This window comes from Fukomys damarensis, unplaced genomic scaffold, assembly GCF_012274545.1.
Source record: "Fukomys damarensis isolate Sample0158 unplaced genomic scaffold, DMR_v1.0_HiC HiC_scaffold_19, whole genome shotgun sequence".
NCBI classification, from domain to species: Eukaryota; Metazoa; Chordata; class Mammalia; order Rodentia; family Bathyergidae; genus Fukomys; species Fukomys damarensis.
In genome coordinates this window covers 3423336-3435560 of record NW_022900931.1, presented here as the reverse complement: position 1 = coordinate 3435560, position 12225 = coordinate 3423336, and the positions used below count along the sequence as shown (strand labels likewise).

Below are 12225 nucleotides of genomic sequence, written 5' to 3'. Positions count from 1 at the left end.
CACACACACACACACACACACACACACACACACACACTTCCCCCACACACAATGTAACTCACTGTAGTAACTGGATGAATCCTGCATTTTTAAACTAATATGTAAAAACCTACTTGGGGGCAAAAGTCCAAAGGCAGTTTTTTCAATAAATGGTGCCATTCTGCTTGATTGTCCATATGACCCAAATTAACTTTGATCCGTACCTCACAGCAGATAACAAAAATTCATTTAAGACAGATCACAGATTGAATATAGAATTGAAAATGGTAGAACTTGTAGAAGAAAACCCAGGTGACCTTGGGTTGGCAAAGCTGCTATAGGTACGACACCGATTGCACCATCCATAAAAGACAAACATTGATAAATTGGACTTCATCAAAACTAAAACTTGCTCGTCAAAACATCGTTTTAGGAGAATGAAAACATAATTTATAGACCGGAAAGACTGCAGAAAGCATGAGCTTGATAAAAGAATTGTATCCAGAGTGTAGAAAGAACTTCAAAACTCTCCCAGAAGAGAGCCACCCACTTTTACAAGTGGACGGAAGGTCTGAGACATCACCAATGAAGACGCATGGATAACAAATAAGCACATGAAAAGTCTTCAACACCCTTGGTCATCAGAGCAACACAGATGCCGCCTAGATCCCCCACTTGTGTCCCATAGCCGTCCCAGGGGCTGCGCCATGCCACATAGACCCATCGGCGTGGCCAGGACTGGGGAGACCAGGCCAAACGTGGCCCTGAGGCACGGGAACTGGAACTGTGCTACACCGTAGGGAAAAGAGACAGTGATGGAGAACAGGTTGGCCGAGTGGACTCCAGTCTCATGCTTCAGTAACCCACTCTTCTGTGTTCAGCTGGGAGAGAGGACGCTGTGTGCCCGTACAGGGCCTGGCCCTCAGACACCGAGGGCAGCCTTCTGTGCGACAGTAAAACTCGGGAGCGGTTCAGGTCATCGGCAGATTGTCAGATTGTGATTACTCATTGTGACTGTGACTTTGAGGTTGAAAAGCAATGAACTATTAACATGCCTCCTGACGCAGAGGACTCTTGAAACAGAAGCCGGGATCTGCCAGTTGTGGCGCACCTCTGTAACCCCAGCTGCTCGGGAGGGAGGCTGAGGTACAAGGATCACGCTCTCAAGGCCAGGCTGAGCAGCTTAGCAAGTTTTTTAATTTTTTTTTTTTTTTATAGAAAGGCTGAGAATGTAGCTCAGTGGTAGAGTGCTTGCCTAGTATGTGTGAGGCTCTGGGTTCAGTCCCCAGTAACACACACACACACACACACACACCCCAAAGGAGGGAAGGTAGGGGCCAGAATCACCTATTATGTGATTCTGTTTATATAAAACTCCACACAAGCACACTACTCCTCAGTGAGAGACAGTAGCCACCAGGATGGCGGCCTAGAGGCCAAAGGGCAGGGAGACCCTCTTAGGGTGACAGGTTGTTGTCTGTCTCGATTGTAACCGTGGTGTCGTGGATACATACATGTATCACAACTTATCACATCTGCACACTTTACGTGTGCGCTGCTCACCGTGGGCCGTGCATATGTCAACGAAGCTGTTAGTTTTAAATGAAAAAAGACAAAAACGAAAAAGATTGGCTCCTGATAGGCACTGTGGCCTTGGCTGAGGGCTTCTCCCGAGGGTCCCTGCGATGACACCCTCAGGAAGAAATGACTCTTTGCTACATGAGTACACAGATGAGCTCCCATGGATCACGCGATGTTTCATCTTGTCATTTAGCTGTGCAAACGAACTGGGGTTTCTTCTCGTCTTTAAACTGCTACGACTCTAACAAAGAATTGTATTCTCTCAGTGGAACTTCTACCCTTTTTTTCTTTCTTTTCTGCCTGCGTCCCGTGCATGTCTGTGGTGCTGAGGATTGAACGTAGGGCCTTTGCACTGAGCCACGCATCCCCAGCCCTTTTCATTTTTATTTTTTACTTTGAGACAAGGTCTCACTAAGTCAGTTAGTTGCCGAGCCCGGGCTGAAACTTGCAGTCCTCCTGTCTCAGCTTCCCAGAGTGCTAGGATTGGAAAAACAACCTCCAGGTAGTCCAGTTTGTGATCGTGTTTTTATTGTCAGAGACATTTCAGTTCTCGAAATGTTCCTTGTCACCCATTCTTCTTGTTTCATGAGGGCAAAACCTGAGCCATTGACAGCTGACTATAAAAGCTGCGAATCAGCGCTGAGAGTCTATCCATGATCCCATAGACTACAAGCAGAGACGAGAGGCTGATGGCCGGGCGCAGTCTTGCTCCAGTGTCCTGTGACCCTGGCATGTTATTGTGGCCCCTCTGTACTTCAGTTTCCTTATCTGTAAAGCAAATACAATAACAGCGCCTACCTCATGGCACTGGGTAGGATGGCAGGAGGTAATAGATGTTAGGTGCTTCCAACGGCGCCAGGTATGTGCTAAGGTTGAGAAGCGTTAGCCGCTGCCACCACCATCCACACCCTGATTTACAGCAGTGTTACTCTGAATGGTGGCAGTGGTGATAAGCTCCATGGTCTGGCTGCTGTGCCTGTAAAACTATCATCAACTCACAGTGCAAAGGAGGCAAGAGCGACTCAAAGTGCACTGCAGGTTACGTGCCTAGACAAGGGCTGTGAGTCAAGTCTACCTATAAAAACCCGCTCGCCAGTGGCCCCAACAAGAGGCAGCACCGTGCTGCGCAGAGAAGGGCTCGGTGGGCACTGCCTCCTCCTTCTGCCCCTGTGTTGAATGGCCTGTGGGCATAGCCGGAAAGCGTTTCCTTGAGCGTTTTGAAGGGGTTTTTTGCTTCCCGTGTTGCTGTTGAGAAATCCAAAAGCGTTCTGAGATTTGCCCCTGGGCAGGCAATCTGCTTTCCCTCTCGGAGAGCTTGGAGGACCTTGCTGGGCCCTAGCATTTTCTGAGCTTGCTGTGTGCCCGTTGGGTGCTGGATCCAGGGAGCCAAGCCTGCGTTCCGAGAAGCTCCCCTCTCAGGAATGCCTGTTTTTTGGATGAACTTCAGCCCCGGGATCGGTCTTCTTTCTTCTCCCTTGCCTCACATTTCCCAGCGGTCTTTGCGCTCTGTTTTCAGTGAGTTTATGAGATTTTGGCAGGGAGGATTTTGGCAGCACTGGTGATCAGTTCTGAAGTACATACCACCGACTTACCACTGAGCTACATCCCCAACCCTTCTTATTTATTTATTTTTTTTTTGAGACAAGATCTTACTTGGTTGCCCAGGTTGGCCTCAGACTTCAGCCCTCCTGCCTCAGCCTCCTGAGTGCACCACCACAGCCAGTGAGTTTACAGCTTTTGTCTTCCAAAGTTTCTGTTAAGTTTGTGATCGTGTTTTTATTGTTGGAGACGTTTCAGTTCTCGAAATGTTCCTTGTCATGGCCCATTCTTCTTGTTTCTTGAAGGCAGGTCCTTGCACTGTGAGAAATGAGGCTCTGTGGGTCCCTGTGGTTCACTGGCAGTTTCCCCTCTGTCTGTGCCCTATGTTTAGAACCCATCTTCCCTGGCACAATACACAGCCATTGGCTTGCTCTGAAATCCGAGGGAGAACGTGCAGGGAGCAAGGTCTAAAACTTACCCATATCTTTAGCAACTTCCAGAAACTGTAAACCAAAATTAACCTTTAGAATGTAGACTGTGCCAGAAGGGATTATCTTTCTACCTGGTTGATTATGCTTGGCCTTTAATGCGTTCTTCCCCAGAAGATAGAGGCACAGCAGCAGACTTTCCTTTCCCTCACACCCCGTATTGCACACCCGCCTGGGACTTGGGCTGGGCAGTGTGGCCTCACACTTCTGGCCAGGCAGCAAAGCTTCAGCCGGCTGGAGGGAGCAGTTTGTGGTGCCACAGTGTCACTTTGTCTAACAAACAGTCTCTCTCGTGCCCGGACCTGTCCTTGGTCCCCATAGGGTCTGAGTAGCATGGCTCTTATTTTCTTCCCCCTCTGCCCATCCAGCTCAGCTCTGAACCCACAGACCAGGCAGGGAGAAGAGCTGTGTCCCAGGATGGTGGTGTTGGGGTGAGGGGAGAGACCAGGGGCTGAAATCCCAGAGCAGAAGGCAAAGGGTGGCACCTGTGCCCATTGCACCCCAATCGTCTGGGACAGCCTCGCCATGTGGCTGTCATGATCCCAGCTGACAGTGTGAACACTGAGTCCACTTGTGGGGTCCCGAGTTTCTAAGGTCCCGGCTCCAGGTCCCGCACCCTCCACATCTGCCATGACTATTCTGAGAACCCCGGAGGTAGTGCCTGCCCTCAGCATTGCTGTACCTTCTCAAAGAGGGGACCGGGAGCTGGCTGCAGTGGCCCACACCTGTCATCCTGGCTTCTTGGGGGACTGAGACAGGAGGATCCAATGTAGGCATCTTGATGAGACCCTGTCTCAAAAATTTAAAAAGGGCTGGAGTTGTAGCTCTGTGGCATGGCACTTGCTTAGCAAGCATGAGGCCTTGAGTTCCATTTCCAGCTGAGAAAAAAAGAAAAGAAAGAAAAACGGAGGGGACAGGTTTACAGGGGCTGAGGCTGTGCCTCCCTCACATGCCTTAAATCCTGGTTTCACTGAGCCTGTGTTCTCCTGCCTCCTGCAGTGCTCTCTGTACCAAAAGCTTCTTTTGCCCTCTCTTTGTCTTCCGGATGTTGCAGATGTCACCCCTGCTACCTTAGTTACCTAAGACAGAGCACACGTCCATCCTGGCCCTGTCCCATATCCCTGGCGATGCCAGCTCTTCATCTCGCTGCCTCCTGCCCCTTGCCCTCTGCCCCCTGTTCCCTGATGCCAGCCCAGCTCTTGCAGGGATGGTACGATGGTCCCATGAGGAGCTGGGCTTCGTCTGGTCTTGATTCCTTGACCAGGGAATCTACCCCACCCCGACACCAGGACTTCCCGAGGTGGAGCTCACTGCGGCAGGTTTCTGCTTCCCAGCCTCTCAGTTCCTTGTCACCTTGGGGGCAGAGTCCAGACTCCTAGATGTGGTACTCTGTGAAGGGCAACTAACCCTCCTCCCTCCCTCCGGAGGGTCCTCTCTGTACTTCCTGTGTTAGACCAGCCATGGTCTCTGGCCCTGCGAGGCTCCTTCCATCCACAGGGAGAATTTAGTTCCCCACGCTTGGATATGGGCTTGCTTTGCCACGTGCTTCGGCCACAGTTTAACTGCTTAATTCCCAGGCAGGGCCTAGCCTGAGAGGCCTTGCACTTTCCACACTCATGCACCTGGGGTGCTGCCACTGTCCCAATAAACCTGGTCCCCCACAGCGACGATGGAGACCATGTGGTCGCAGAGGCCCAGACAGCACCAACCATGAGCATGTGACCCAGGCCATCTGGGACCAGCCAGCCCTGGGGGAGATGCCGCATGACCACAGATCTGTACACTGTGCCCCGTCACATGAGCAGAAGATCCACCCTGCAGAACCCAGCCCAACTGCTGACCCACAGAGCTGGGAGCAAACAGAAGGGACATGGGTTAAACCTATGAAGCTTGGGGTCATTTGTTACATGGTCACATGGAGTGAACTGTCCAGCTGTTTGCAGCTACTTTATCTGATGGTACCTAAGGCCATACCTACATTGGTGCTGTGTCCCCTCTTTGTGAGATGCCCTTACTCTCATTCCTATTGAGTTTTCCTGCTGAACTTCTAGCTGCCTTGAAGGGTTCCTCTTGGTGTCCCTTCCTTTGGGGACTTCCTCCTTCTAGGACTCCCTGAGTGTCACCCTGCTTACATTTACTGGCTTATGCCTTACTATTTGGGTGAGTTACTTCCCCCTCCAAACCTCTGCCTTTTTCTCCTCTGCAAATGACCCTGTGCTAATATTAGGGAAATTGAAGAGAAACACTTGGAACTCTCCTTGAGGGCCTGATCCACTGGTGTGCCCAAGAAGCATCACCTCCTCTGTGTCCTCTGTTCCTGCCTCCTCCCCAGCTCTCCTGCCCCAGCGCCCAGGCCCTCAAGGCTGAGATGTCTCTTTGGCCCTCAGCGTCGAGTACAGGCAGCAGCTCAGATGGTCCTCATGTGTGTTCCATGGAGTCCCGGAAACACGGCCTCATGTCCCAGGGCCAGTGTCAGTTTAACTGTGAACACGTAGGTTGGTTTAGTCTCGGAAAGTTTATCCTGTCTCACATCTTTCTGGGTGCCACCAGCAGGCCTGCTGGGTCCTGGCATGTGACTGGTTGTGTAGCGCTTTGAGTTTTACCCCTGGCACGGCCATCTATCCCAGTCTGTCACTCTGCCACAGCATGCTTATCTGTGCTGCGATCGTTTCTGTCTGTACAGGATGAAAAGCCTCTGAGCCACGAATACAGATTTCATTTCAAGTTGACTTTTGATTCTTATGACAGGATTCTTTGCTTACTCAAACTTGATTACAACAGACTCAAAATGTGTCCAGACTTGCAGCTTCTTTTGTTATTTTGACATCACCATCCACAAAGGAGAGATTACATTTAAAAACACTGACTAAAATTTTTAAAAGCATTGGGTTTGAAATTGAAGCAATAAATTCCATTGTATAGTGGGGACCTGGGGCAAAGCCAGGAAATCTGGGGAGATATGGGGACAGGATGCTCCTGTTGCACCTTGAAGCCAGGGGCTAGGAATTCTGAACTTGCTCTCCTGTACTGCATTGGGCTGGCCAGTGCTTTTGACTACGAAATGTCAAGTTTCGTGCCAGCAGCGTTGTTGGAAAAGATCTTGGCATCTCTAGCAAACTATTCGCGATGAATTAGATTTGCTTTGCTCTACACCTGGTCCCGGCTCCCTCCCCATCACCCTGGTCCCCTGTCTGCGCTATTTTGAGACGTGGAAATGGCCTGCGGTGTGCTGATCATCTGTGAGGGTAATGATTAATCTGACTCTGAGAACCCTGGGTACTTGGTGAAGGTACAGAGAGCATTGTTGCTTTTTTTAAAATCTGTTTATTTATTCTGAAACATTGTTAGATCCCAGCCCGAAAAACTGAGCCAAAGACTTGTAAGTATTAAATGTAATTCAGTGGGCTCTTGACTTAGGTAATCAATTCATTCCCCGGGGCTGGTTGTAACTCAAGAGGCTCAGGCTCCTCTACACAGCCTTCAAAGTCTGTCTTGTATAATTTTAGGCCACACTTTCTTTCCAGGCAGATTGCAGTGTCCTTAGACCCTGGCCCAGGATTTCTCAATTAACCCCACACAGGAAAGGATGCTGTCGTGTTCCTTCCAGAACTCTTTAAGCGTTAAACCCCGTATCTGAGACCATCTGGAAGCACAAGTGGCAGGCATTTGGGTTGTAACTCAAGACTTTGGTCAGTAAGTTAAAACTAAAATTCCATTCGTAACCCAGCTTGTTCACACGTCAGGCCGGCGGTAAGTCAAAGGTCCACTCTATCTGAAAACACTCAACAGAATCTGACAAGGGAGTGGATTAGAATGGGTGGGAAAGAGAAAGACCCAACCTGGAAGCTGTCTGTCTGCTCTGTCAGGGTGGCTCCTTCGAGAAGGCTCATCTTTCACCTTTAAACTTCTTGCAGTCTCTCAGACTCCACTGTGCAAGAAGCCCTGCAGGGGTTCGGTGGGGTGTGTTGTTATGCGTGTGAGCTGACCCTCCGCGGAGGGGTCTTATGGTTCCACCATGGAGGGACTCTGCAGAAGGGAGGCAGAGAAAAGCTGGAGGCTGATGTCTGTGCCCATCTACCTGGATGTGGTTGTGTTGCTACAAGTGTAAGTTCTGAGAGCGAAAATGCAAGCCCAGTTCCATCTGATCACATAACATGCAAAACTGCTTTCATAGCTGACAGAGTCAAGCTCTCTGCTATTTATGGTGTGTGTGTGTGTGTGTGTGTGTGTGTGTGTGTGTGTGTGTGTGTGTTGGAGACAAGGTTTGGCTGTGTAGCCCAGGCTGGCCTCACACTCACTGAGATCCTCCTGCCTCAGCTTCCTGAGTTCTGGGATTACAGGCGTGCACCACCACGTCCACCTCTGCTATTTTTATATGTAATTTCAGAAAATATTTACCAAGTTCCTTGTAGGTCTAGGAAACTCGGCAGTAATTCAGGGTTGTGAAGCTGTGTTAGATGCAGCAGGTGCCCTTGCCTCTCTTATCTTCTCTTATCCCATCCCAGTGGCAAAAAAAAAATTTTTCTTTGAGCTCGGTCTCAGTGTTTGCCCAGGTTGGCCTCACACTCATGATCCTTTTGCTTCAGCTCCTTGCTCAGCTGGGACTGCACTCCATGCTGTTGCCCCTGGCTCTGATGAAATGTCTTGGTTCTTCGCAGCCCCTCAGGGAGCCTCCTCTCACGCTCCTCTGTGGCTCCTAAGGCAGAGTCAGACATAACCACAACTCCTTACCACCTGTCTTTGCATTTAATGAGTATCTACTATGTGCCGGGTGCCGCAGCCAGCCTGGGGGACACAGTGGCCCTCTCCCCACCCACATGGCTCTCTGCCTCCTGGGACCTGGCTGTTGTGTTGTGCCACCATTTGTGGGTGTGTTATGCTTTGATTTTTTGTTTCCTTTCTCATGCTGTTTTGGCCCCTGCAGTGATTTTAATTCTTTTTGCAAACTTCCGATGACTTTCCCCGTGTGAATCCCTCTGTCGCGCCTGCCATGTCTGCAGTCTTTGGACACACTTCGCAGCTGTTTTGCCATTCGGGTGTTGGGCCGCGGCTGCCTTCATAGACAGTCGCCTGGTTTCGCAAGGCGCAGGTGATTCTCCAGGGCCCGTTCTGTGCTGAGCCACAGCAAGGGCTGTCCTGGAAGTGTGGGTGGGGGATCAGGCGAACACAGCCTCCCTGAGCTCACAGCCTGCAGTCTGAGGGGCACAAACACAGAAGCCCCGGGACCTCGGGACACTGGCACTCATTTCGCCATCAGCCCCTCTTACCCAGACTTCCAAACAGCCTCACGTCTAAGAGCTGTGTGTTCAGGGTTCCTCACAGGTGCGGGTTCCTTTAGGTTCCCACCTGCCCTGATCAGGTTTCTCAAAACAAGAGTCAGTTGAGTGTGCGTTCACAGGTGCGGGTTCCTTTAGGTTCCCACCTGCCCTGATCAGGTTTCTCAAAACAAGAGTCAGACTGTTTCTTGAGTGTGCATGTTTCTTTTTAATTTAATGTTCAGAGCTTTTCAACTACCCTGCTTCATACTTCCCGAAGGGATATGTTCATTGATAAATGTTCAGTTACTAAGACCTGAAGACCCAATTCCAGAGCCAGACAGCAGCTGCAGACAGAGGGGAGCCTGCGCTTTCCTCTTTGTCCCTCCGGATGTGTGAGGCAGGGGGCACCAGAACTGCCCAGCCTGGTTGCTGTTCTCCAGGAAGCAGGCGGTGGCAATCCTGGTTCAAAGGGAAAAGGCGCTCATCTGCTGTGGTTGGAAACAGAAAGGCCGCTATGCTCAGCAGTGTGTGTGAGAAGCAGCCAGAGTTCAGTCTGATTGCCTCACTCTACCTATGGATCTTATCTTGTTTAGCTCATTAATGGCTAGGCTGATGTTTCTCACTCGGTTATTCTTTAAAAGGAAAAAAAAGCTGAAAAGTCCAGTGGTAAGATTTCAGAACTTCCATCACCCCAAAGGTAGTGACAAGGAGATTGGCATTGCCACATTAGATGTTCCGGCTCGGGGAGTGAATATGTGTGGGTGTGGGAGGCCACTGTGATGCTGAGGACACAGAATGGATAAGAAAAGGGGTGGCCACAGCCCTGGCCATTCAAGGATGAAGTTTATGGCCAGTATCGTGAGTTAGTGAGTGTGGCTTTGAACTTTCTGTACTTAACTAATTTAAGTAATGTTTATTACCCCATGATTGTGTTCACTCTTTGAAGTCTGCCTTCAGATATAATGCAGAGGAGCATGGCAGAAGGGCTAGAGTGTAGCTTAGTGGCGGATGCTGAGCTTAGCTCGTGCCCAGCCCTGTGTTCAAGCCCCAGCAACTTCCTGCACCCGAGAGAGGCAAGAACACATGTATGTGCGGCTTGATTTTGCTAATAGATGACAAAGTCTTCTAGAGCCTATAGAAGGTTAATGATTCTCCATTATTTTTGCTCATGTGTTATTGGCGCCTGTGATAATTCGGCAGAATTCCAAACAGGAGTTGTGAATTTCACAGAAATGTCTGAATTCGTCCCATTTTCCATTTCTTGAGGAAGCCGCATACCCCTTCGTGTTTGCTCTTGAAAGAAGCTGTGTTTTACATTAAGCAGACCTGAGACGTAACTGTCCCTACACAGATGTGTTCAGGAGGTGAACATTTGCTGTGGAAAGTGTCCTTCACCGACCAGAGTCACTTGGCGCTGTGGTCATGACAGGCCCAGAGCTGCCTCACGTTAAGCCCAAACCCAGGGCCGCGTTCGCCTTCTCTGACCCTCTCTGTGAGGTGAGCGGCAGCTTTCGCTAGGACTAGATGGGAAGACAGTCCAGAAGCGCAGGGTCACTTGGTCAGCCTCCCCAGAGGACTGGTGAGCCAGTGAGCTCAGGAGCTGACAGGAAGCAGGCCTGTAGGAAGGCAGCAGTGGCAAGGGCAGTTCCTCAGGTGGGACTGGGCAGAGGAACTGAGGAGAAACTGTGACACGGTGGCACTCAGTGCCACTGGATCCCTACAGGGTGGAGGTGCGGTGCCAGCCACAATCAAATGGGGATGAGTTCCAAAGGGCTGGAACACTGGGCTGAGGAGACAGTTTTGTCTGGGTTCATAGGAAGTGGTTTGAGATGGTAGGGCAAGTGTGTGATGCAGGCCAACACGGGAAGGTCCACCATTTTGTCCTTGTACCCATATGGGAAATGTACTCTCATGGGCACAAGTAGGCCTTCAAGGTAAAAGTGTATGTACCATGATGGCTGGCTGACTGCTTGGGCCTCTTCTCCCTGGGCCTTTCAGCCTGAGACCATCAGCCTGCCTGTTGTGCCTAGGATGTTCCAGCATCCCTAGTGCCTGGCTTTCATTTCTCCAGAACATTCTGCCACAGGACTCCTAAACGGCTACCTGAGGCCTCGTTCCCCGAGCCTCTTCTAGCCCCCAGTCAGCAGGGCCTCCCAGATAAAATTACTCTTCCTCACTCCTGCCTGTGTCACGTTATCACAACCAGAGACTCCTCTACTTATTTTGACTCCTTTGTTCCCGTTTGTGCCCCCAGTAGATTTGACACTCCATGACCTCAGGGACTCTGTTTTTGTGCATGACTGTAGCTCAGCACCTCGAATGCTGTGGGTTGAGCTCATAGTCAGGGGAATGAATGGTTTCTGGGTTCATAGGGTTTTGCCCCTTATATTTTTGTTGTTGTTGTTGTTGTTGTTGTTGTTTTGCTTAAAGATCCTGCATTTTCTGCCAGGCATGATGATGCACACCTGCAACACAGTACTCTGGGAGGCTGAGCAGGAGCTTGAACCCAAGCCTGAATCCAGCCTGGGAAACTCAGTGAGACCCTGCCTCAAAATAAAAAATTAAAAAGATCCGGGGATGTAGCTCAGTGCAGAGGACCTGGACTCAATCTGTAGTACTGGGGGGAAAAAAAGAGAGCACTTCCTTTTCCTAGTTTATTTCCCAAGAGTCACGTGTAGAAAAGGTGGTCAATAATAATAACACCATTTAGACTCTGAATTTAGGTGTATCGTCCACAGTACGTGATCTTTCTTTCCTTTTAAGAACAAAACACATGTCCTTGCCTGTTGGCTTCACCTATCTGCCTTCCTCCCGCAGGTTGGAGCTCAGTGGCGCGACTGGCTCCACCCCGCCAACATGGTGGACATGGAAAGCCCCATGTGTCCCCTGTCCCCCTTGGAGGCTGAGGACCTGGATAGCCCACTGTCTGAGGACTTCCTACAAGAAATGGGAACCATCCAGGACATTTCCCAGTCCCTCGGTGAGGACAGCTCCGGGAGCTTTGGTTTCACAGAATACCAGTATTTGGGGAGCGGCCCCGGCTCGGATGGATCCGTCATCACGGGTGAGTGTCCCGCTTCCCGGAAAGGCCATCTGGAAGCGTTTTCCTCTGGGGAAATATGAAGCCACACATCTGGACCTGAAAGCATCACGGCTGGTGCCATAGAACTGAGTCTCATGGGTTCCTTCCTGTAAATGTCATGTGTAGGGTGGGTAATGCCTAAAACTCAGTGGAGGCAGACAGCTGGGTTTTTTGTTGGTGTTTGTTTTGTTTTTGAGACAGGGTCTCACTATGCAGTTCAAACAGGCCTTGAACTCACAGCGATCCTCCTGCTTCTATCCCGAGTGCTGGGACTACAGGCGTGCACCACCACGCCTGG

General features: G+C 50.4%; 1 protein-coding gene across 6 annotated transcripts in view; it reads left to right on the top strand.

The window, feature by feature from the left end:
• The window catches only part of Ppara (peroxisome proliferator activated receptor alpha), a 75367-nt gene that overhangs the window by 21544 nt on the left and 41598 nt on the right, over window positions 1–12225 (top strand). For all 6 annotated transcript variants that reach the window (XR_004518091.1, XR_004518090.1, XM_010634314.2 and 3 more), the window contains one exon: window positions 11663–11909. Coding sequence is in view for 4 of the 6 variants with exons in the window: in XM_010634314.2 (XP_010632616.1) it covers window positions 11702–11909 (208 nt within the window). In the remaining 2 variants the exon portion in view is untranslated. The remainder of the gene's footprint in view (window positions 1–11662; window positions 11910–12225) is intronic.